Source organism: Peromyscus maniculatus, chromosome 4 (genome assembly GCF_049852395.1).
Source record: "Peromyscus maniculatus bairdii isolate BWxNUB_F1_BW_parent chromosome 4, HU_Pman_BW_mat_3.1, whole genome shotgun sequence".
NCBI classification, from domain to species: Eukaryota; Metazoa; Chordata; class Mammalia; order Rodentia; family Cricetidae; genus Peromyscus; species Peromyscus maniculatus.
This window is the reverse complement of record NC_134855.1, coordinates 99,331,042-99,357,200: the sequence shown is the minus strand read 5'-3', so window position 1 is coordinate 99,357,200 and position 26,159 is coordinate 99,331,042. Positions and strand designations below refer to the sequence as shown.

General features: G+C 48.6%; 2 protein-coding genes across 6 annotated transcripts in view; one reads left to right on the top strand and one right to left on the bottom strand.

The window, feature by feature from the left end:
• Frmd5 (FERM domain containing 5) overlaps positions 1-18,922 on the top strand; it is a 278,030-nt gene extending 259,108 nt beyond the window's left edge. For 2 of the 4 annotated variants that reach the window (XM_042276093.2, XM_076568611.1), the window contains exons 8-14: positions 2,605-2,693; positions 8,141-8,204; positions 8,616-8,707; positions 10,626-10,700; positions 11,939-12,007; positions 12,808-12,914; positions 17,489-18,424. In XM_042276093.2, coding sequence (XP_042132027.1) covers positions 2,605-2,693; positions 8,141-8,204; positions 8,616-8,707; positions 10,626-10,700; positions 11,939-12,007; positions 12,808-12,914; positions 17,489-18,066 — 1,074 coding nt within the window. In that variant the 3' untranslated portion in view covers positions 18,067-18,424. Of the gene's footprint in view, positions 1-2,604; positions 2,694-8,140; positions 8,205-8,615; positions 8,708-10,625; positions 10,701-11,938; positions 12,008-12,807; positions 12,915-17,488; positions 18,425-18,707 lie in introns of those variants that run through there. The other 2 variants (XM_076568612.1, XM_042276094.2) reach the window with 2 other exon arrangements.
• A 3,001-nt stretch (positions 18,923-21,923) lies between these two features.
• The window catches only part of Wdr76 (WD repeat domain 76), a 39,576-nt gene continuing 35,340 nt past the window's right edge, over positions 21,924-26,159 (bottom strand). For both annotated transcript variants that reach the window (XM_076568610.1, XM_076568609.1), the window contains exon 13: positions 21,924-23,554. In XM_076568610.1, coding sequence (XP_076424725.1) covers positions 23,290-23,554 — 265 coding nt within the window. In that variant the 3' untranslated portion in view covers positions 21,924-23,289. The remainder of the gene's footprint in view (positions 23,555-26,159) is intronic.

Sequence of the window (26,159 nt, the reverse complement as noted above, 5' to 3'; positions counted from 1 at the left end):
CCTAGCTAAGATGTGAAGAAATTAAAGGACGTGTCATGCAGTGTGGCCAGACCTGACCTACCAGGCCCGTGGCGGGGGCCTTTCTGCCCAATTGCTGATGTACTAGCAAGGGTGGAGGAAGCGGAGGCCCCCCCCCAGCCCCCCCACCCCCTCACTGCTTCTCTGTTACAAACTCTCCCTCTCCAGACCTGACCCTCCCAACCCTCTGGCTGCTCTTCCTTCCAGGCCTTTTCCTGAGTCTCAGAAGGCTTGATGAGATACCCTTTCTTCCTCTGTCTCTTCATGCCTTGGCTCATCCCTGTAAACATGTCCTTCCCGGCATAGCCTGCTGTCCCCTGACCCACATCACTGTCCTACACTGTATCTGCTAACCCTGCCTGTAGCCTGTTCTACACCATGCAAACACAACGAGGTCTCTACCCTTGCTTGTCCTTGGGTCCACCCTGCACAGGGACAGAAAGCTTCCCAATGCCCACCCTCTATCTGAGATTATCTTCCTCCCTCAGGCATTCTCCCCACAAATGTCACTTGCCTGGAACCCATTTATGCCAAGTTAGTCAAATTAGACCTGCTGCCTCCTGGCGGGAACCATGCTTGTGTGCCATGCCTGGTACTCATGAATCCCCTCCAAGCCCTGGTGACAGGCAGGAGGAAGCCCAGCCATGTGACTGCAGAAGGAACAAGGCCCGTGTCTCTTTAAAAGCCGTTCTCTATGCCCGTGGATTAAATGACACTGTGCTTACAGCCCAGTGTCTGCATCTCCCCTGTCCTGAGCAAAGGATGGTGATAACATTAGTCCAAAAGGTTTGGAGACCAGTTTATACCGGGGCCCAGATGCCCACACTTGCAAACCTGACTCCACAAGGCAGCTTTAGGGCAAATGCAGGCTCACTGGCCCTGCAGAGGATCCACTGCCTCAGAGGCTAGTCAGACTAAGTATCTCTGCCAGGGTGGCAAGCTCTCAAGGTGAGAAGAACCAGAACTCCCCCACCACTTGATGGTAAAGTTTGCTAACCATCTCCATCCTCACTCGTCTATCCTGAAAGCAGATCCTCACTCAATGTCTTGGTCCAGAGGAAGCTGGGGTGTCCATTAGTCAGCTGCTTCCCCCCAGAACTCCTGCACTCGAGCGCTCCAGGCCCCAGGCTTTCTGATACCTCCTCATGTCACTCGATAACGAAATCCCAAGCCTGGTGCTGACAGACTGGTGGCCTGAGGTTCCACTCAGCCAATTGCTGCTTCTCAATGTCTTCATCTAAACTTCCCTGAGGTATGAACCCCATGGTATTACAGGTACCGAGACAATGATAACCTGCCTCTGTGGGCAGAGTTTTGTTTTGTTTTGGCGGTACTTGGGATTGGACTTAGGGCTTCGCACACGCTAGGCAAGTAGTCTACCACTGAATCGCACCCCAAACCTCTTTTCTAATTAAGTTACCCAGACTGGCCTCGAATTTAACTCTGTAGCCTAGGCAGATGTTTAATTTAGGATCTTCCTTGCCTGAACCTTGGGAGTAGCTAGGATTACAGGACCAATTAGTAACAGTTACACACACACACACACACACACACACACATACACACACACACACACACTTCACCTATTATAAAATTCACTCTTTTAAGTGTGCAGTCCAGTGGTTTTTAGTATATTCAGTCACCACCTCCATCTGATTTTGGAATATTTTTGTGACCTCCTTCCCCTGCCCAAAGGAAACGTCATATCCACTATCGGTCACTGGCTCCCTCCAGCCCTTGACAACCAACACACTTCCTGTGTCTTTGGGTTTATCTGTTGCAAACATTATGTATAAATAGAACCATTCAACACGGTTTTTTGTAACTGGCTTCTTTCACTTGACATGGTGTCTGAAGGTTCAGTTGTGTTGTATACATGAGTACCTCCTTTCCTCTTCACTGCTAAATAATATTCCAGGGTTCCACCATCTACCACTTGCTTTTTTGCCTATCAATTGATGATCAATTTTACTCTTCAAGCTGGATTGGATTGCTCACATTGTTTGGCTACTATAAATAGTTACACTATTAACATTCATGTAACTGTAGACATGTTCCAATTATCTTGAGCATATTACCTAAAAGGGAATGATTGGGCTATGTGGTAACTCTCTATTTAACTGTTTGGAAAAACTTCCCAACTATTTCCCAAAGTGACCATACCATTTTAAAATCCCACCAGCAATACACAAGCCCTTAACATTGTCTTAGGCCTGCTGAGGCTAGTATCATCACCACATCCACTGTCCAGATACAGAGAGCTCTGAGGATCATCTGGCAAGCGGCAAGGCTGGAACTAAAGCCATGGTCTTGTTCTGTTAAATGTCCTGTGTGTCCCTTTGTGATCTACTAAAGGTTACCCTGCTTCTCCTATGAATAGCCTGGATGTCTGCCTGTGGTTTTTGAGACAAGGTTCTCATGCAGCCTTGACTGATCTTGAACTCACTGTGTAGCTGAAGATAACCTTGAGCCTCTGAACTGCCTGCCTCCACTTCCAGAGTGCTGGGATCCGAGGTTTTTCCCACCACCCTTTCTCCTCTCTACATGCACCTCTATGGTCCAGTGAGAAGTCTTTCTCTGTTACAGGATGTGTCAGGAAATGCTGCGTTTCTGGCCTTCACTCCTTTCGGGTTTGTTGTACTGCAAGGAAACAAGAGGGTCCACTTCATTAAGTGGTGAGTATCTGTCTTCATCTCCAGAACAGGTCCTTCTGCATCACTAACTGGGGAGGGGCTGTGGTACCCACGTCCTTTGTCTGTGATGGGCAGTTATGGTTTGCAGCCTTCTCCAAAGCCTTGAGTTGAGAATGGTGACTGACCAAGGTAGTGGTCTCTTCCTAGGGATCCTGTTCTTTCCAAAGAGTGTCCCTGAGAGCCAACAGCCTCTCCAGACAGAAAGGGTATTGGAGGTTGACTTCTAGGGTAGCCTGCAACTGTAGGCCAACGTAAGGGACGAGAAGTTCCCGAGTGGACTAGGTCTTCGGGTTCGTCACTTGCTCAGGCCACTGCCTTCATAGTTACGGCCATCCAGAAACACCTCAGTAGATGGCCCAAAGCCCTTGCTTACTCTTCTAACAAAGGAGGGGTTTGTAGACAATTACCCTGGAACAAATGCTACCTATAACATCCTCCTCAATAGCCTGTCTGTGGGCACTCGGGCTGCATCTCCATCTTTAGAGCTAAGTGTCCTCGGCCCCTGAGAGTCACCTTTGCCCTCTCCCCTGCCACATCCAGCATGCAGGAGCCACTGCCTTGGCTGCGGCTACCCACATTGCTGCCCCTCCTTGTCTTGTCCGGGGTCTGTATGACTAGGCACAGGCTTCTGTGTGTTGACTGACATTTGCATATCTTGGGACCTGTTTGTGCCTCATCCTACAAACATCTGTCAGTCTCACCAAGATTCTCTGCAGAATTGAGAGCCTGTAATTTTTTCCTTAAAAATATTTTATTCTTTGACACTTTCACAATTTTGTACGTGTATACAGTGTATCTTGATAATATCGACCCCAACCCTTCTGCCTCTCCCCTAAGACCTCCCGCAACACATCCCTCCCCCTTCATGTCCTTTGTTGTTGTTGGTGGTTTTTTTTTTTTTTTTGGTTTTTCGAGACAGGGTTTCTCTGTGTAGCTTTGCGCCTATCCTGGAGCTCACTTGGTAGCCCAGGCTGGCCTCGAACTCACAGAGATCCGCCTGGCTCTGCCTCCCGAGTGCTGGGATTAAAGGCGTGCGCCACCACCGCCCGGCGGTTTTTTTTTTTTTTTTTTTTTTTTTTTTTTTTGGTTTTTTGTTGTTTTTATTTGTTTGTTTGTTTGTTTGTTTGTTTGTTTTGAGACAGCATCTCTCTACTTGGCTGTTCTAGAATTTACTGTGTAGTCCAGGCTGGCTTCAAACTTAGAGATCTGCCTGCTTCTGCCTCCCAAGTGCTGGGATTAAAGGTATGCACCACCATGCCTGACCCTTTGTGTGTCCTTTTTTTTTTTTTTTTTTTTTTTTTTTTTTTTTTTTTTTTTGAGACAGGGTTTCTCTCTGTGGCCCTGACTACTCTAGAACACACTCTGTAGACCAGGCTGGCCTCCAACTCAGAGATCTGCCTGCCTCCGCCTCCGCCTCACAAGTACAGGAAATAAAGGCATGTACCACTACTGCCCGGCTAATGAATTTTTTATTTCATTTGTTTATTTTGTGTAGTGGGGACATAGGCCAGAGCACACATGTGATGTCCAAGGACAGCTTTTCAGAGTCTATTCTCGCCTTCTACCATGTGGGCCCTGGCATTGAACTCAGGTCATCAGGGTTGGCATCATCATCTATTGAGCCAGCTCACCAGCAGCCTCCCTCCCCCATTTTAAATATAACCCAGAGTCCAGTTATTGCTGCCTGCACGTGCAACCTATCCAGTCGCCACACGCAGCAGCCATCAGCCGCCATAGGTCCTCGGCTAGTGTTGGATTCTCCTGTTCCCCTCCCTGGTTTGAGCTGGAGTTGCTGGCCAGTTTGATCTTGTGTGGGTCTTGTGCTGTGCACTTATGAGTACAATCATCTCACAGCATCCTCCCATCCTCGGCTCGTACATACCCACTCCTTTCTTCCATTATGGTCCCCTGAGCCTTGCAGGGGTGGATACCGATGAGCACTTAATGCTGAGCACTCCCAGCCACTGATCCTCTGCACTCTGAGCAGTTATGAACCTCTGCAGTAACTACTGCTCACTGCAAAAAAGCAGCTTCACTGCCCAAGACTGACACTGCCCTAAAGGTATAAACATAAATAGTCAGGAAACAGCATGTCTGTCCAGCAAAACAACAGTAGCAGAGCCTATGACCTCATCAGCCATGGGCTTCTGACTGTGTTCACAGCACCAGGCAGCCCATGACCTCATCAGCCATGGGCTTCTGACTGTGTTCACAGCACCAGGCAGCCTATGACCTCATCAGCCATGGGCTTCTGACTGTGTTCACAGCACCAGGCAGCCCATGACCTCATCAGCCATGGGCTTCTGACTGTGTTCACAGCACCAGGCAGCCCATGACCTCATCAGCCATGGGCTTCTGACTGTGTTCACAGCACCAGGCAGCCTATGACCTCATCAGCCATGGGCTTCTGACTATGTTCACAGCACCAGGCAGCCTATGACCTCATCAGCCATGGGCTTCTGACTGTGTTCACAGCACCAGGCATGCATTCCTATGGAACAGCCCTCAAATCTAATCAGAAAGCAGTTGGTTATGCCCTAACAGGCATGCCACTATTGGGTACCAGTGAGTGCATCCTGCCTGGCAGGTTAGTATTGGAGCTGCAGGGTCCATCATCACTGCCTAAGTCCATTGATAGCTCTTCCACCTTTTGGCACTATGAATGCTACCCAGAAGGAAGTTTCTAGGTCAGTTCCAGCTTGAATTCTTTGTTCTGCAACCAGAGTGTGCCGTGGCTTCAGCAATAGGGCCTTACCATATGGTTATTGTGGGCAACCAAGAGCAATGACAATAACAACCTGTGATGTTTTGAGGCTTCTGGAGACTTCCCTAACTAACAGCTAGTAGGAAGATACCCCACACTGGCACTAAGATTTTCATTTAATAACCCACGTCTTTAGGGAAAGGATTGTTCACCCATACAAGGTACTTCTGTTCAGACTCCTTTAACAAAAAACATATATTTTAAATTTTGTTTACAAAGTAGTGATGTTCCATGAGGTTTTTTCATACATGCTTAGTTTTAGTTACCCTATCCCATCCCCTCCTCCCTCTCCATCTCCCACCCCAACCCCCACTCTAACTTCCAGAACCCCACACACACTTCCATATCATACATAGTCTGCTACCCACCCCAAGGCCTCTTCCGCTCCCCTCTATCATGGGCCCTTTCTGGATTCCTAACTTGTACAGGTATTCCATATTAAACACACAAATCTAAAAATCCAAAGCTAGGGTGGACACATGTATGACTAGTGAGCACGGTATTTGAGCCCACCGTGATTTCAGTTCTGCATGTGGGCCTCAGCCTGCTGTGTCTAAGCTGGCTAGCTCTTCTGACAGACAGGTTGGCTACATGGCTTCCCTTGGTCCAAGAACCTGGTTCGGGAGGCCTGGTCCTCTCTTGCTTCCTTTACCTTCTCTGGAAGAGCGAAGTATGGTCTGAGTAGAGTCGCTCCGCATGCGTTTTCTTCTCCGGATGCCGTAGGCATCCCTTCCCCTGCTGCCCCACTCAGCTGATACAGACACCAGACACCTTCCCAATCCAGATGGCTCTTGTGGAGGATGGCAATATGATTAACTAATCCTCAAACTGCTCCTCAGGCATGTGGCGCTGGGTGTCAGTCACAAGGCAGTTGGTATCATGGCGTCCTGGGCTCCCTCAGGTTGGCCCCTTTCACTGTGCTTTCTGTGTGACAATGTGACAGTTTGACGTCTCAGCCGACAAAATGGTGCTCAGAAAAGGCTGAGGACAGGATTGGGCCACAGTTTCCCTAGTGTGGGTCCTTTGCTGCCTGAGTCTCATCTGGAACCTTGAAAGGGTTCCATCTTCAGCAGACCAGTTGCCTCATGTCTAGAAACGATGTCATCCTTAGACACTCCAAGTCCCTGAGGGATCCCCGGCCTCCCGACTTTTTGTTCTCCCATGGACCTCTCTCCCCGGAAATCTCCTCTTGTCTCAACTTCAGAATCATAGATGCAAACCCAGCCTCATGTTCAAAACAAACTCACAGGCCAGGTGTGATGGCACACACCTGTAATCTCAGCTCTCGGGAATCGGAGGCAGGAGAATGACTTACATGTCAAGGCCGGGCTGGTCTACATAGAGAGTTCTAGGACAACCAGGACTACACTTGGAGACCCTGTCTCGAAGAAAAAAAAAAAAAAAAAGCAAAAAGCAAACTCTTTCTTTATCACACTTGCCGGAGGCTGTATGCTTACTGTATTCTACCTGAGTGTAAGATTGATGGTTGGTCAGCCAACAGAGAGAGAGGATACAAAGAGACTTGTACCAGTTCTAATCTGTAGTGGGAAGTTGTAAACTGTCGCTCTGACCCAGCCGTGACTTCTCAGTGAGAACGAGTCACATCCCTCTACCCTGCTGTTGCGCGGCCGTAAACCAGGTACCTGCTTACGTCTGCGTCTTTGCTACTTCCTAGGATCCTGAGGGAATCGCCCGAGAGGTGACAGGAAGTAGCCTGCTGATGGCAGATGTGTATGATCAGACTCCTTAGCAGCTCAGGCAGCAAAATAAAAACTCCAGTGGGGTGTCAGGCTCTGAGTTGGGCACACCGGGGTGGCCGATGGGGAGGCCTAGTCTTGTGGCTCTCAGGGACATCCAAATAAGTCCCCCACTCCCTCCCCCCCCCCCCCGGGTAGTTTTCCCACTTTGTGACCAAGGCTGAAAGCAGTGTGTGGAGGTGAGGTGTAGGCTGCGGCATGTACAGTAACCATGTCACTTCTGATTTGTGTCTGTCCCACGGGTGATGTACCCCAGTATCCTGTTTGCCTCTCTTACTGCAGCCATTCACTGGGCTGGTGGCTTCAAGGATTTTTCTACAATAACCCCTAAGCCCCTTTCCTGGTCAGTACGCTGCATGACTGTTCCATGTAATCTGTTCTCTCCTTTTGGTATGTTGCCCCACCCTCCCTCGAGATTGTTTGACATCTGTCTGCATTAAACTGCATTTTCCATCCAGTGGCGCAGTCACCTGAAAGACTGGGCTCCCTCAGAACCTGGATGCGTTGTATCTCATTATCTGCTGTTACCTTCGACTCTGGCCTCATCAGCTCCCGGTGGCACCTTACATTCGACAGTCCCATCAGACAGCGCACCTGTGTCAGGAATCAAATCCGGAAATGGTCCCACTCTCCACACACTCACTTTCCATGCCAATGTTCCCCCTTTTTCTAGCCACTGTTGATGAGCCCAAAATCCTCTCGCCCCAGTATTACAGTGTGATTGACCGGAAACTGTCCCCATGACTGTTCTAAGGCCACTACGCTACTGTCTTGTTCTCAGTTCTGATTTTGGCTAAGATTGTGTCTGTGCCTGGAGCCTCTCCCAGTCGGGTGGGCTGTGCATCTACAACTTAGCTGTGACCAAGCAGCCCACAGCCCGGTGACACGTCCTCTTTTTGTGCTTCTAGGAATGAGGTGACAAAGCTGAAATTTGAAGGGAAGACTTTCTATTTATATGTAAGTCAGAAAGAGGTGAGTGCGGGCTTCCTGCTCTCCAGGGAGGGCTGGGGCACAGCAACAGCCCCTCGTTTCTGGAGCCAAGAGTAAGGAGTCTGGACAGGGGGGTCCATCTGCCTCCTCGGCTAGGGCAAGGTGAGGAGGGTGTGTAAGGGTGGGAAGGCCTGAAGATGCCGGTGGTACCCAGAGGATCCACTCAAGAGAGGCCCGCCTGGAGAAAACAGTCGAATGGGGTTCCCACAGAGAACGCCTGTGGACATTCTGCGTCTCACCAAGGGCTCTGTTAGGTTGGCCAGGTATGAGGTGGTCATTGATGCGAACCCCTCTTCTAGCTAGCCAGCAGCTTGAGGGCCCCCAGCAGCACAGGACACGGGGTCCTGGGCTTTTCCACCCACCTCAGCTGTTTCTCTATGGAATTCTTTACAGGAAAAAAAAATTATTCTCACATATTTTGCTCCAACCCCAGAAGCCTGCAAGCACCTCTGGAAATGTGGGATTGAGAATCAAGCCTTCTACAAGTGAGTTGGACATGTGATAGGGACTGTTGACATCAAAGATGGGGTCACAGAGCTGCTTTCTGAGGAGAGGCAGGCCAACCTTGAGAAACAGGAAACCAGCTGAGTAGTTCTGGTGTTGCAGCGGTAGAGCCCAAGCCAGAAAAGCCCAATGAGTATGTCAGTTTGAGTCACTGCCTCCGTGGTGCCCTGGAGGGCCTAGGAGACAAGGGGTCCATGAAAGACCCTGCACAAGCAGAGCAGCATGCTGACCTCAGACCTCAGCCTTGGGGAAGATTCTGGGTCCTCTTTCTAGTGTGTGGCCCAGAGCTGGAGGAGAGCTGGAAGTGGTGACCACTGGGCTTGCTACTGGGAAGCTAGGATCCAGAAGGAAGAGGTAACTTTGCTTGCTGGAGTTTGGAGGAGTCTGAGAGGCCTCTGCATCCAGTTCTCTCTGAGTAAGAAAGTGGCTGCAAAAGCATCAGTGCACAAAGAAATGGACCTGAGAGAGGCTGAGGTGTTACCAAGGAAACAGTTCACCAAACCCCTTGGTTTTGTTTAAAAACATTTTTTAATATTTATTTATTATGTATACAGAGTTCTGCCTGCATGTATGACTGCAGGCCAGAAGAAGTCACCAGATCTCATTATAGATGGTTGTGAGCCCACCCTGTGGTTGCTGGGAATTGAACTCAGGACCTCTGGAAGAGCAGCCAGTGTTCTTAACCTCTGAGCCATCTCTCCAGCCCCCTAAAAACAAAATTTATGATGTGTGCTTTAATAGGTGCTCTGGGCTGGGGATGCAGTTCATTTGTGGGGGTGCTTGCCTTGCAAGCATGGGGTGCTAGGTTCCATACTCTGCATTGCATAAACAGAGCATGGTAACTAATGCCTGTTATCCCAGCTCTCAGGAGCTGGAGGCATAAGGATCAGTTCAAGGTTATCCTCAGTTACAAAGTGCATTGCAGGATAGCCTGGGCTACATGGGACCCTGTGTGAAAGAGTGTATTGCAACAATGCGAGCGTGATAGACTCCAGTTAAGGTGACCCTTGCTGTCACCAAATGCCCTGACAAGCCAGATGCTCCCTCTACTGTCCTGAAGGAGTTTGAGAGAATCAGAAGTGCTCTCCTCAGTGACAGACAGTGCTCCTCCTCAGTGAGCTGACTCCAGCCAGCAGAACTGATCTCCTGCCTGTTGCCAGGGCCACAGCCCCAGAGCTGTGTCTTGGAAAGGCATTCTCAGTCCTAATGCTCACTGTGCACTTGATACTAGCACCAGGGTGAAGTGAACATTGTGCATTCTACCCTGAGCGGGCTTCCTTCCAAAGGGACACTAGGGAGACACTTTAGCAAGCTTGAGTCTCCCTGCTATTGAGAAAGCTGAGAAGACAGGGTTTTTTTGTTTAGTTGGTTTTTGGGTTGGTTTTTTTTTTTTTTTTTTTTTTTGGCTACCATCTTCCCTTCATCTGTGAGGACAAGGCCTAGGTTTAGTCGATTATATGAACCTAGAGAGAAGCAAATTTGAGAGACAAACTCCTGCTGGTGGAGCTTAGCAGCAGCCCAGAAGGAATGGGGTTCCCTGACCTCCCCCCCCCCATATACAGGGGCTGGCTCCCACTAAGCTCCCGTTGCCCTGGGGATTCAGAAGCATCCCCATTCTCTCTGTCAAAGCTCATACAGAAGGAAGCAACTGCTGCCTCATACTTTTGTTTTCCATCTGTGTCCTGGGGACAAGCACTTGTTTCTAAATCCATGTGTGGCCACTCTGCAGTTGCTCAGAGTTCCCCCTAGTGGGCAGCACTCCAGCGCAGACTGCCGAGGGCTTTTTCCTGAACCTGAAAGGAAGTTTCCAGTAGCCTTTGCAGGGAGCTACCTGGCCATCTTCGTCGGCCCATGAGGTGGCTTGAGCCATGTGTCACCCTGAACTCTGCTCTGCCGTAGGCTGGAGAAGTCAAGCCAAGTTCGCACAGTGTCCAGCAGCAATTTATTCTTTAAAGGGAGCCGGTTCCGATACAGGTAAATAGTGACAGTCAGTAGCCATTCTAGATCTCTTTCCAGACCTTTCTCTAGAGGACAGTCTCCGTGTGTCTTAGCCTTGAGAAGAGAGAACCCGGAGCTCTCAGCAGGGCCTCGGGTTTCCTCCCAATTCCTCTGAGCCTTTTACCCTCTTCTTCTCTGTCTGTCTGTCTGTCTGTCTGTAGGTCTCTTCCTCCCTCATGGTGTTAATCCCACTGGGTGAGAATAAGACCACTACCACAGCTCTTGAGCCAAATTTGAAGCAAGCTTTATTAAACACTGACCAGGTCCATACCCATGATTACCAGAGTATGACATCAAAACCCACTAGGCTTCCTATTTCCTGCCTTCGTCCAATCAGAACGAAGTCAGCATACATCCTGACATACTTCCTGCCTATGACATACCCCTTGCCTAAGTGAGATCAAGCACATCCTGTGCAGTTGGGACAACCCAGCTTGTTTACAGAAGTAAAAATACATGGGTGGCTGTTATCTCATATGAACTGCCCCCAGCATTCCAGGAAGCTATCTGTCCTTGGGCAAGTGAGGCTGACAGGTTAGAGGCCTTTTTGTTTTCTAGATCTCTTAAGCACAGTCATTTAAACTTAAAACATAACTTAGGATGTCTAATGGCTCGGAGCCTCCTGGGAGGGTATAGTATGAGCTGAGCTCGGGCTTTTTAGTTTCATGATGGGGGGACCTCTCTTTCACACATCTGCCATTTCCAATTGCAACATACTCCAGGAGTTAGCCATCACAATATCAGCAGCAAACTAGGAACCATGACAATTGTTTTTTGTGTGTCTCCTTTCTGGGGGGTTTTGGGCTTTTTCCTGGTGATTCATAAGACAAGAGAAATCCTTCCTAATTAAGAATGGAGCTGGAGAAAAAAAAAAGAATGGAGTCGAGCAGGGGTGGTGCATGCCTTTAATCCCAGCAGGGGCAGAGGAGGAGGATCTCTGCGTTCAAGGCCAGCCTAGTCAAGATAGTGAGCTCCAAGACAGCCAGGACGACATAGACCATGTTTCAAAAAAGTGGGGGAGGGGAACCCCAGAGACTAATGATGAAGAGATAAGTTAAGCTGTCATGGCATGTTAGAACTCTTTGCCCCACCAAGAAAGCCTTCTGCAGTGACTGAAGCCTTGGGGGATGATGGGTAGGGCAGATGCCATTTCTTGACTAAGCCAGAGAACCTGATCGGTCTCCTTTCTTGCTGTTTATTTCACCATTTAACAGCGGCCGGGTTGCAAAGGAAGTCATGGAGTCAAGTGCCAAGATCAAACGGGAGCCACCAGAAATACACAGGTAGGCTGTCGGGCACGTCTCCTGAACCAGTTCTGGCTCAGATCCCCAACTCTCAAAGAACCTAGCAAGCCGAGCTCTGTGAAACTTCTGGCCAAAAGAGATCCCCAAAGAGGAGGCAGTGGGCAGAAGAGGGGAGGAAGCTGTGTCCACTGGACACAGGAACAGGCATGCAACCATTCACCACACGAGGGAAGACAAGCCACTGCCGACAGACAGCACATGGGGGGGGGGCACCTCACTCGGCAGCTCTGCTCAACCCTCCCCCGCCTGGACGTGGATCCCAGACATGAAAGATGCATGTGACAGTGACACTGAGCTGTGCTGTGATCACTCCATTACAGAAAACCTCCAATAACCCCCCCCAGTCCCTGCATGTGTAGCCGTAAGCTGTGCATTTCTAGAAGCCTGCCCCCATCAAGCCCTATAGACTCACAAAGACTGGCCAAGGGGGCTGGGATTAGCCCACCAGCCTGTACCTCTGGGAACAGGAAATGATTACCTGTCCTCCACACAGCCTCTTCTATGCAGCCTACTGGAAACCAAGAAAACTGCCAGAACCGGCTTCAGACACATGTCAGGAGCATGTCTCATCCCAGGGCTCTACTCCCTGACAGTCCTGTCCCCCAAGACCATGGCACTTGTCGCCACACCCTAGAAAGGCTGAGGAGCCAGGGAACGGGAATGGGTTTGAAGCAGAATGTCTGAGACCCAGGGGCCAAAGGTCAAAAGCATCTGTTAGCTCTCTGGACCCCCGTCTGTCTGTGCACTGGTGAAGCCGTTCTCCTTCTGTTCAATCTCAGAGCAGGGATGGTTCCCAGCCGCAGCTGTCCCTCCATAACCCACGGCCCACGGCTGAGCAGCGTCCCGAGAACACGAAGAAGAGCTGTTCACATCTCCATCATGGAAGGTGAGTCTGGGCTCCTGGAGATGTGCCAAGTTCCTCTTTGGGGACGGAACTAGTTACTTTCTGTTGCTGTGGTAAAATACCGTGACCTGAACAACACACATAAGGAGTTTATTTTGGGCCGGGCGGTGGTGGCGCACGCCTTTAATCCCAGCACTCAGGAGGCAGAGGCAGGCGGATCTCTGTGAGTTCGAGGCCAGCCTGGTCTACAAGTGAGTTCCAGGAAAAGGCACAAAGCTACACAAAGAAACCTTGTCTTGAAAAACCAAAAAAAAAAAAAAAAAAAAAAAAAGGAATTTATTTTGCCTTCTGGTTCCAGAGGGATAGTGTGTCATGGCAGGGAGGCACAGCAAGAGGCAGGCATGGCCGCAACAACAGGACACTGGGAGTCCCCTGTCCTCAAACACACACAGAGCAGAGAGAACGGGTAGTGCTTATAATCTTGAACCCCAGTCCCCCAGTGGCATACTTCTCCAGCAAGGCCACACCTCCTAAACCTCAACATCACCAGTTAGGGCCCAAGTGTTCAAATATGCCAGACTGGGGGGAAGGGGAAGATTCTCCTTCAAACCACCTTGAGAAGAGACTCAGTTGCTTTAGAGAGGACAGCAGACTTTTGGGGGGAAAAGCCCAGTGGCAGGGAGAAGGTTCCACACAAAGGGTGGGAATACAAGCTGGGTGTTCAGTCCCCAGCATGAAACTTGAGGTGATCAGGTAGAGGTCAGAGGATCGTGAAAGCACATGCCTATAATCCCAGCATTCAGGAAGCTGAGGCAGGAGGATCACCCTGAGTTCAAAGCCAGCATGAAGTACACAGCAAGACCTCACCTCAAAAACAAAACTGCTCAGGTAAGAAGGAGCATCATTCTGTGAGAGGGTCTCTGGTTTGTATTTAGGTTTTAGGATGTGACTCTGTGAATCTCACCTCCTCACTCGAGACTGATACAGAGCTCCAAGGAGAAGTGAGGAGAGGCGGCCACCACCAAGGCAGTTAGTTGCTCATTTGTAAACAGGAGCATCCTCCTGCCTGCTCTGTGGATGGCAAGGAATCTAATGTACATGAAATGCTTCTTGTTTTGTGACAGAATTTCACTTTGTAGCCCAGGCTAGCCTCAGACTTTCAGGAGTCCTCCTGCCTCAGCCTCCCAAATGCTTGGATTATGAGTGTGAGCTACGTTGAGCACTTTGGAGAGAAGCCCCTCCCCACTGGCATTTTGTAAGCATGGAGCAGGGATCTGCTACCGCAGCTGACTAGGCAGGGAAGAGCCATGAGGGATATGATGAGGGCCTTTAAAGAGCAGAACTCCAAGGAATGGCTGGCTGTGTGTGAAGTTCGTTCATACGCCCAAGGCCTTCCCTAGAGGGCACGTCACAGAAGCCCACTGGCTTTTCTAGAAAAACTTCATTTGCTATCTCTTAAAACAGGAGGGATATCCCAAAACCCAGTTAACATGACATTACATGTTGAATGAAGCACAAAATCCCCAGGAACGGGGATATTTTAAAAACAAAGACTGTGAAGCTAGGCAGTGGTACATGCCTGTAATCCCAGCACTTGGGAGGCAGAAGCAGGCGGATCTCTGTGAGTTCAAGGGCAGCCTGGTCTACAGAGCAAGTTCCAGGACAGCCAAGGCTACTACACAGAGAAACCCTGTCTTGAAAAGACATTAAAAAAAAAAAAGGACTGTGGCTTGTTTCACCTTTATATCTACTATGGAGGATGCCCAGATTAACAGAGGACTGGGCCTCAGAGAGCACTCAGGAATGGCAGTTTCCTTCACTCACTCTGTCTAAGGAAGGACGGAATATGGAGCTTAACTATGTGTGCTGTAGCGGGGTGAGGGACAGACAGATACAGCCCACCCCGGCCCCAGAGCCACCTCTACCTCGGTTCCTGTGATTTCACTGTCCATGTGGCCTAGATAAAGCCTGTGTGTGACTTCATAGCCTGTTTTCTGGGACAATTGTAGTTGGTCCGTTTCCCTTTCCCGGAGAGCCTGGGCCGTCCAGGGGCCTCAGAGAACAAGCTGCAGGGCGCAGAAGCATTGCTTTTTATGGCTGTAAGCACTTCTGACTGAATCCAGTCCCCTGATAAGGATGGCCTCTCCTCCCCAAGCTTCTCCCTGCTCGCAGCTCAGCCTACCATGAGGCTCCCAGAGCCAGCACTCTGGAGGTGGGAGGCGCAGCTAGAGGAGGCTGCCATGGCATGGAACTGGTGAAGAGTCCTTGTCCCTAGCTGGCCGGCTGTCTCATCTCCATACCTCCCCTGCCTGCTTAGTTCCTCCTGAAGAAGGAAGGTACTGCCTTCCCGGGCCACCATGGGGAAGAGTCTCATTAAGATTCGTACCAGAGTCCACGTCCAGCTCCGGCTGACTAACCACTGCCTTCGACCCCTAAGCATACGCATCCTGAAGATGGGACCCCAGCTTCAGGGTAGGGTCCTAACAGCTGTCCCCCCAGGCCCTCTGGGAGCCACCTCTGGACAGAGGCATCAGCTAGAGCACCTCCAAGGTAATTTATACCTGTCTTGCTGTACCACTGAGCCCATCCTTCCCCAGCACCAACCCCGGCCTCCCCGCCCCCAACCCAGACTACGGGCTCTGATGAAGGGCAGGGTGAATGTGGCTGCTGTAGTCACAGAAGATGCATTTTCTGAAATTATGCAACTTGCAGAAAATGGAGACACCTGGAAATTACTGAGGGAGGTAACCCAGTTAAAGTACTGTACATTTCCTCCCAGGGAGAGTCTTGACTTTTAATCTTTATGTATGTGGGTATACGTGTAGGTCATGAAAACAGAAAGGGGACCGTGGAGGGGGGAGGTTTTGAGGGGCTAGGGAAGAGCTCAACTGGATGCCTGGCTAACATGCAAGGCTCTGGGTTCAGTCCCCAGCACCGTATAAACTGTGCATGGTGGCACACACCTGCCGTCCCAGCATTTGGATGGCGGAGGCAGGAGGACCTGAAGTTCAAGGTCAACTTTAACTTTACAGGGAGTTTGAAGCCAAAATGGGATACAAGCGAGGGTGGCTCTGAAAAAGAGGGAAACCGTTCTGAGGAAACAGAACAAATATGCTACGCAAGTGCTAAAGGCAATACGGTGTGTGTGTGTGGTGGGGGGGGGGGGCCTTGGAGCAGGGCTAGGGTGAAGGAAGAGCAGCAACATGAACAGATTATGTCTGAAAATGCCAGACCGGGACCTAATATTCTATATGCTACTTACAAGGGAAACAAAAGTGTGTGTTTCACTTTAAAATCCAGGACAAACTGCTTCAAGTGGGAAGTTATTCCATAATCAGTGCTAAAGTTTATGGTGACGTTTCTGGATAATTTTAATAGATACAGTAGCATCTTGAGTGAGATACAACATTCCATATGCAACAACAACAAAAAAAAAGGTAAAAATCAACCCATAAGAACAAGTTTTAAAGGGAGAAATGGAGGGGGGAGGTGGGGAGATGGGGTGCTGGCTGAATTGTCTTGTTCAGACGAGCCTGATATGGAATCACCTCACAGGTGAGGTCTTCTGAACAGAACACTGATGTGTTTGGCAAGCAACTCTAGTGGCCAGGCGCTCTACTAGGATGTATACCTACCCACGGTCGCTCTACTAGGATGTATACCTACCCACGGTCACTCTACCAGGATGTATACCTACCCACGGTCGCTCTACTAGGATGTATACCTACCCACGGTCGCTCTACTAGGATGTATACCTACCCACGGTCGCTCTACTAGGATGTACACCTACCCACGGTCCTGCTTACTGAAGCCACCGACAGTGTAGCACACCATGGCTTCTGACTTGCTGTCCTCGGATGTCAGTGTCTTGCCTTCCCCCCTCCCCCAGCCAGCTTAGGGATTAATCATAAGCCAAGGCACATTTGCCCTGAAGTGGCTGCTGGCAACCACGCTGGTCATACTTCGGGAGATCTGGCTGTCAGAGATGTCCTTGTAAAGGCACAGGCGTTTTAGGGGCTGTCATGTGCCTGTGCTGAGGGCACAGAACGGAAGTGGGGCAGAGGCCAGGAACACGCTACCGTTGGGGCTTTTCAAGGGTTCTGTTTCACCGGTGATGCAGAAAGCATGCCTATCTTGTGTGCCAGTGGTGACATTAGGGAGAACTCAGGAAATACAGAGACATCAAGAGTGCTGGTTCAAGGGACAGGGGCTCTTAAATTTCAAGTTGCAATTTCATCTTGCTAGGTCCTTGGGTGGTTAAGACCCAATGCAGGTGCAGGCCACAGACCCATGCACCTGCATAATCACAGGCTTCGTTTGGTTCCATCTACAGCTTGGCCACGAACAGCCAGCCACGTGACTTCAGAACCCTGTGACTGCTCACCCCACCGCTTTATGGAGTTGTGGAAAGACACACAAATGAAATTTTTAAACACTTAAAAATGCCCATCGGGTACTTTTGTCTTGTTCTTGATGTCTTAAGTATGGCATCTACAGCTCCTGCGACTGTAACGTGGAGGGATCGGAGCAGCACCTGACACACTGAATGGATGCTGTCAGGCATTCACGTATGTTGAGACCCACAGAGCTTATTCCTGTGCTTTGTACCTCTCCAGGCCTGGAGTCCCTCCGAGACAGTGCCCACTCCACCCCAGTGCGGTCCTCTTCCCATGGGGACACCTTCCTGCCTCACGTGAGGAGCAGCCGGGCAGACAGCAACGAACGCGTGGCTGTGATCGCAGATGAGGCCTACAGCCCCGCAGACAGCGTGCTACCCACCCCGGTGGCCGAGCACAGCCTGGAGCTGATGCTGCTTTCCCGGCAGATCAATGGAGCCACGTGCAGCATTGAGGAGGAGAAGGAGTCTGAGGCCAGCACCCCGACTGCGGCAGAGGTGGAGGCCCTCGGGGGAGAGCTGAGGGCCCTGTGCCAGGGGCACGGCGGGCCAGAGCAAGAACAGGTGAATAAGTTTGTTTTAAGTGTCCTCCGTTTGCTCCTTGTGACCATGGGGCTCCTCTTTGCTTTGCTCCTCCTCCTCATCATCCTCACTGAGTCTGACCTTGACATTGCCTTTTTCCGAGATATCCGCCAGACCCCTGAGTTTGAACAATTCCACTATCAATACTTTTGTCCCCTCAGGCGATGGTTTGCCTGCAAAATCCGCTCAGTGGTGAGCCTGCTCATTGACACCTGAGAAGGCATGACTCCTCCCAATAACTAGCCAGGTGGACCATGGAACCCGGCTACCCATTCCCAGCAATGGGACCCATCGTGGAACCATCGGCACCCACACCAACTCCTCCTCTCATGACTCAAAGTCCACTGCAGCCTAGGAGGGTTGTTTCCCAGAAGAAGAAAGGGATGTAGGCTAATGCCCCGTACCGAAAACTGGGGAAACTCAATTTCTTCAGAGGCTCTTCCAAGAAAGGCTCAGCCGCTCTTATGTTTCTCATCCTTCAATATGCAGGATAATTTCGGGGTTCGAATTTTAATTTTTCATAGATGTGTATTATTTTGAAAGTATCCGAATAAAAATAATTTATTTTCCTATACTGATTATTGTAGTAGTGTCACCTGGTAGATGGGACACTCGCTGAAGATGTGGAGAGCTGTTGTCCTCTGTCGCCTGCAGCTCTCACACTGGTACCACCACTGGGTCCCGGGAGACCCAGCCAGGCAGGCCAGGGCTGAGGACAACCAGGATGGTGGAGGTCTACTTGCCAGACAGAAGGTTTAGCAAATCGAACCCTGTGCAGAACAATTAAATAGAAAGTTGCTTCTTTCAATGGTCTGAGTTGGATTTTCTTTTCCTTTTGTTTTTTCAAATCTGAGCAGAGTGGGCATGTGAAGGGACCACCACCACCACAGCAGCAGCAGCAGGAGGAGGGGTGGGGTAAGTCTGTCCCTTAGAGTAGAGCCTGGTGGATATCACTAGGTCTTATTTAATGGTTTGGGTTTTTTCTGAAGAACTTTTAGACTCTTCTAGCGCTTCTGGGGTATTAAATGAAGTCAGTGGCAGCCAAGTGCACTGTGGGAAATGTCCTGTGGCGTAGTTACCAGAGACCTGTGCTAAGTGGCCTGAGAGCCTGCAGGGTGTAGAGAGCAGGGCTTGCTTTGTACAGTGTGCCCTTCCAAAAAAGGACTATTTCAAGCTCTATTTTAACAGCAAAATGTTATTTTCTTATCTATTCACATTTTGTTTTTACTTTGTGGATTAAGAAAATAGAACCTGATGAACTTATAGATGCAAGAAACAGATCTGAGGAAAACATCAAGAATGAGCAGCAGCCTTGGAAGGGACCAGGAGACACTAAATAAACAGAATCTCTAAGTGATGCCTACAAGAGACAGAATTTGACCATGGCAGAGACCAGCACTCACTGTAGAAATGCCACCCATCGGGTCAGCCTCTGCTCCTGGAAATAAGGCCAAGCAGAACACTTGGAGGGTGTCACTCACAGCAGCACAGGAACATACTAAGGTGAGCAGGAGTCCCCAGGCCTCTGCACTTAAAAACAATCACACACAGATCTTGTTTTCATCTCAGGGAGGGGTTGCTAAGTCATCTGAGGCCCAAGGACTTATTAAAGGACAGTCAAGGGGTATACTCCTGGGACCCAGACAAGAGCGGAGCTAAACAGCCCCAAATGCAGGGGACTGGACTGTCGTACACGTGAGCTCCTCGTAATTTTTTTTGCCATGTTCATGTTCTGAATATAGCAGCCACAGAAAACCAGTGGTCTGGAGGATGCCAGGGCATTTACATAATTTTAAAGATGCCATTCATATCTAGACTAGAGGTCAGCAAATCTCTTTTAACACAATTTTGGTTTGTGGATCATACTCTGCACACCTCTGATAATGTATGTATAAGGGAACGTGGCTTACTCCAAGAAAATGCTATTTTAGAAAAAAGTGTAGGGCTGAGGATGTAGCTCAGTGGGTAGAGTACTTGCCTAGCATTCATAAGGCCCTGATTTCATGGCTAACACTGCATAAAACCAGGTGTGGTAGTATATACCTGTGGTCCCAGCATTCAGCTGGAGACAGGAGGATCAGAAGCTCAAGATCAAGCAGTTCAAGGCCAGCCTGGGATTCACGAGACCCTGTCTCAGACCACCTCCCACTTCCAAAAAACAAAAGCCTGAAACTGCAATACTCTGAAATTGGCCTCCAGCCGTAAGATGCAGACCCTGACCTACACAATACAACTACCACATGTTAGCAAGAGCACCAGCTCCGATTCCTGTCTCACATGAGACCCAGAACCATGTCCCCATGGGGGCTTTGCTGTGTGCTCCACCAGCCAGCAGTGATGTCGCAGCTGATACCAAGATCAAGTACTGCCACTCTGAACAGCAGTGACTCTAAGAACAGGCACAGGCCTATCTGATCATGTCCATACCAGCAAGAGTTTGGGTAAAACCTAAAACATACCACATGAGAAGACAAACTGAGGGGATCCTGGTAGACTCAAGAGCACGTCAAAGCCATGAGCCACTGCCACTTGTCAACTGCACAGCAAAGGTTCACTTAGCACAGGACTCTCGGGAATGTCCCCCAGAGGTGCAAAGGCTGTTGGGAAACAGGGCTGGTGTGGGCCGGGATCTCTCTTCTTATGCAACATAGCAGACTGCCTTCTAGTGTAGTGCTACCTCAGTTTGTAGAACACAGCGTCTATGCAGTGAGTGGCAGCCTCACCTCTGACCCTTCACAGCCACGAGAGGGAGGCAGCCTGCCATTGCCTGGTGTTTTCTTGTGTCTAGAGTCCTAACAGTGCAGCGGTCCTTGACGTTTCCAGCATCTGACCCGGAACCTTCAGGTTGTTTTTCCCCCAAGGCTTATCCCAGACAATAAGGACAGAAAAGGCTTCCTTCGATTTGGTTCCCAAATAGTTTTCAATAGTTCAACAACAAAGCCCCATTACTGGTGACTAGTGTTTTTCGGTATTTTCTCATCATTAAAAAAGTTCTGGTTTTCAGTCTGGTTTTGCTGTGTTCTGTGTTATGTCTCTTCTTTCCTCTCAGAGTTAGTTGATCTCACTGTAGAAAAACAGACTTGCATAGCGCCGTCGATCAGAGGTAATACCTCCTGAACAGCGTGCTGTACCTTTAAGCAGTAGAGGGTGAACTACCTACAAATGTGAATTTCTTAGTTTCATTTAAAAAGATATAGTTGTTAACCTTTCGTGTGCCAAAATCTCTTAAGTTACATTTTCCTTCAAAGCAATGTACTTTTTTCTACATATGCAGTATGTAGTTAGCATAAAATCATTGGTGCCATGAAGATTATTTTTAAACTTAAATAAATATTTAAATACCATAAGAGAATGGGTCTTTTTTTTTTTAAACTTGTAACTTGTCTCATTTTATCAAAAGTTACCACCAGTACATAGAGAGATTGACGGTTCAGCGATCGCAGAGGACCCAGGTTCAGATCCCACACTCACATAGTGGCTCACACCCGGCTAGAACTTCAGTTCCAAGGGGTCTGACGCCTTTCTCTGACCTCCTCAGACAACACACACACACACACACACACACACACACACACACACACACACACACACACACAAAATGAAAGTAAACACAATAGAGAACTTTCTCAGCTGTGAAACAGAACTACCATTCCCTCAGGAATATCCATGATAATTAATAAACTAAGCCTCCAACCTTAGTTTTAGCTTTTGGGTTTTTTGACATAAGGTCTCGCTGGCTGGCCTGGAAGGCACTAGGTAGACCAAACTGCCCTTGAACTCAGATCTGCCTGTCTGTGCCTCGAGTGATGGAATGAGAGCCATGCACCACCACACTTAAGACTTGCTTTTGACCCTTTGTGGTTGTGTAAGTGCTCTGCCTGCACGTTTGTGTATGTGCACCCACAGAGGCCACATGAAAGCACTAAGTGTCCCACAGCTGGAGCTACACAGGGTTGTGACCACCATGTGGGTGCTGGGCATCAAACCTGGGTTTTGGAAGAGCAACCAGTGCTCTTAATTGCTGAGCCATCTCTAGCCTCTACGTTTTCAATTATAAAGATTACTCAAAGAAATTACTCAAGGAAAATCATACTTTATTCCTGTGACATATAATTATAAGAGCATTCCCTCTTACAATTCAAACACACTACCTAAGCTTTTAAGTCTTTCAGAAGTAACTTTGGCAAGTAACAATGGAAAAGGTTGACTATGTATAACTCTGTGACACCAGGCCACACTGATTTAGCAGAATATACATAAACATATGAAACTAAGTTTTATCTTAAAATACTCTAATTAAAAAATAAAAATATCCTAATTTTGCTTTCTGTACTTTATTAATTTGGGGGCAAGGGAAGGCGAGCCAGGTTGGCCTTGAACTCCTGATTCTCCTGCTTCTACCTCAAGTGCTGGAGTTAGGCGTTTCATGTGAAAAGCTACCACAGTTAGCTGTGCACAGAGTGTGTACACAGTTACACACTGGAGTACAGGAGAATGGTGCAAGCTGAAGCACTGTGCAGTCCCAGCTCATTTCTGGAGCTGCCCAGGAGGCAGACAAACTATAGGTGTGCGGACGCAGGCCCTAGTCACAGAAACCAATGTTCCCGATGACTACTGTGGGAGTTTGTGACACTGAACTGAGATACAAGGACCCCAAAACAGGTTCTTAGCTTGCAAAATAAGTTCTGGCTGGGCATGTTAGTAAACACTGATAGTCCTAGCCCTTGGAAAAGTGAGGCAGGATGATTGAAGCTCAAGGCTAGCCTGGGCTGCAGAGCAAACCCTAGTCTCAAAAACATCAACAAAGCAGAACTAAGTTCCAAAGGTGGGGGTGAGTCAACAGTGGAATACTTGCCTAACACGTGACAGTCCCTGGGGACCAATAATGTTTCATAATTAGTTGATCTTTTAGGACCTATTCCAGTATCCACCCAAACTATAAAATAAATCACAGATCTATAGATCACTATTGCATCAAAATGGTCTCATTATATTACAGAAAAGCTAATACTGACCACTCAAAGCTTTATCATTTGATAGAATTTCTCAAAATACAGCCTAATTAAAAGTGCTGAAAGATGCTGAGCGCAGCGGTGCATGCCTGTAATCTTAGCACTTCAGAGGGAGAGGCAAGGGGCTCCAGGGTTCCAGGTCGTTCTTGGCTACACAGAGTCGGAGGCCAGCCTGGGCCACACAAAATCCTATCTCAGAACCAAGTGCTGAAAGTATCCCAGCTTCTGCTCCAGGCCCCTCCCTCCTCCTCTAGAGATGGCCTTCAGGGTCCTCCAGTGCTAATGCTACATTCTGTACAGTCTCACTGAGAAAGCAATGTTACAGCTGCTAAATATAACCCATTACCAAACAGATGCATGAAGCTGAGAGAAGCACTTGCTTCCTCTGCCACACAATTGGAGCAAGCTGTTGAACCTACCCAATAGCTCAGAAGCTTTCTTGATGCATAAAAACATGTAACCTCCCACTGGAATTACCTCCAGCCAGAACATACCGGGTAGGATGCATAACACTGAGGGAACACACAGATACAAGACAGTCTCCAAAAAAAGAATACACGTTCTTTCCCGTCTCGTGGAAGACTTCCACCCGCCGTGGGTGGGCCATACTGCCAACTATGAAGCAGTCTTCTTGTTTAGGGTCCCACACAGCTTGGAACCTCGTTAGCCATCTCCCAGTGATAGTGTTATGCCTAGTAGGGAAAAAAACAAAATAGTATGTACTTTGAAATGTTAAATAATTCAAGGTAGCATAGAGCAAAGTCAAAACCCAAACCCGGTGTAGAAATGCTCCTGTTGTCTGCTTCACCTTCCAGCCTTCGGCTTGTGCTCGGAGGGTGGTGAACTAGGCCTATGGAAACAGGACCTTTTCTGGGGCTGGCGATGGCTTCATGGTCAAGAGCACTAATTGGTTTGGTTCCCAGCACCCATATGATGGCCCAGAACCATCCATGACTCCAGCTCAAAGGGACAAATGCCCCTCTTCTGACCTTAGAAGCACCAGGCACACATGGTACACATACATACATGTAGGCAAAAAAACTCATACACATAAACAAGTCTTAATTTTTTTAAATAAAAGATAACTTGTCACTTTTTTTCCCTCTTTTTTAAACCAGGTCTTATATAATCCAGGTTGACCCTGAACTCCCTATGTAGCAGAGAATGACCTTAAACTTCTGATCCCCCTGCCTCTACCTCCCAGGTAATGAGATTACAGGCCTACACCACGCACACTTTACCTCCTTTATGCAGTACTGGGAATCGAACCCAGGGTTTCATGCTTGTTAGGCAAGTGCTCTACAGACAGACAGAGCTACATTCCAGCCCTAAAACAGTACCGTTCCTGCTCACTGTTCCATACACACACAAGAAAAACAATTGTAAGAACATCCTATGGGGGCTGGAGAGATGGCTCAGTGGTTAAGAGGTCTGGGGCTGCTCTTCCAAAGGTCTGGGGTTCAATTCCCACACAAATACATGCAGGCAAAACACCAATGTACATAAAAGAATAATAAATAAATTTAAAAAAACATACTATGAACAATCATATACCAACAAACTGAACAATGGAGAAGAAACAGACAAATTCATAGGAACACAATTTGTCAAGACTAACCCTAAAGAATGAAAAAAATATATAAATTCATTCATAACTATTTAAGGGGATTCACATGTACTCACACACAGAGGGAGGATGTGGGGGGAGAGATCTGAGAATAAGTTTCCATAGCATTAGTTTTCCCTTTTGTTTCTGTTTGTTTGAGACGATATTCTGTAGCCCAGAAATTACTATGCAGCTCAGTCTCACCTCCAACCTGTGCAATGCTCCTGCCTTACCCTCCAATACGGACATCGCCTGTGTGCACCTCCATACCCAGCTTTCTTAATGAACACTGACACAAAAATCCTCAACCTGGAGGTGTGGCTCACCTGGTAGAGTGTCTATCATCCGCAAAGCCCTGAGTCCAATCCCTGTACCTCATAAACTAGATATGGTTTGAACACACTTATAATCAAGAACTGGGAAGGTGGAGGCAGGAAGATTGAGAGTTCAAGGTTATCCCCAGGTACAACAAGTTCCAGGCCAACCTAGAATAAAGAGACTCTGCCTTTAAAAAAAAAAAAATCCTCAAAAAAATATTAACAAACCGCTGCCAGGCAGTGGTTACGTACTCCTTTAATCCCAGCAATTGGAAAAGGAAGCAGAGGCAGGCAGATCTCTGTGAGTTCGAGACCAGCCTGGTCTACAGAGCGAGATCCAGGACAGGCTCTAAAGCTACACAGAGAAACCTTGTCAACAAACCAAACTCAACAGCATAGTAAAGAATTACACACCATGGTCAAGTGGGAGACAAGGATGGATGGTCCGCCATATAAAACCCAAACAGTGTAACATACCATGTTAACAAAGTGAAGGACAGGCACATGATCATCACAGCTGATGCTGAAAATGAATTCATGACACACTCACTCAACAAACTGGGAACAGGGGGAGGCAATCACCACACAATGAAGGCCACACGTGAGAAGCCACAGACAGACCCGATGCAGACGGACGGCTTCCCCTCTGGGATCAAGAATAAGGTAAGGACGTCCTCTCAGCACTAACATTGAACTTGGTATCAGCTATCAGAGCCTGATCATTAAGACAGGGAGGGGAGGAGGAAGAGAAGGAAAACTTCTACAGAGGACAGATCACATTTATAAACTATGATAAAAGATTCCATACACTTAAAAATTGACTTCAATCATTTCACACACAGTCACAGGATACAGGGACCGAAAAGATGGTCAGTCGACAGTTCTCACCACACAAGCACAGGAAGTGGAGTTCAATCCCAAGAACCTACTCAAGAAATTGGCCATGGGGGCAGTCATGGTGGCATGGGTACACTTGTAATCACAGGACTGAGGAGATGGGACAGGGAGACCCCTGGGGACCACATCACTGGCCAGCCAGCCTAGCCGAAACTGTGGGCCCCAGGAGCCACTGAGAAACCCTGTCTCAAAAATGAGAGTGGCCAGCTCCTGCAGAACACTACCTAAGGTTGATCTCAGGCTTCCGCATGGGCACACACACATTTTTAGAACATAGGATACAAAAGTCAACCAACATAAAAATCTGTTGTGTTTGATCCAGGAGTAGTCTCAGCTGTTAAGGAAGATGACTTTCATCCAGGAGTTTGGGCTAGCTAGGACAAACAGCAAGACCCCATCACTTAAAGGACTTTTCCTTGTCTAAAAGCGGAACAGGAACAGTCATACTCAGAAATCAGTTGTTTCATGTCAGGATAC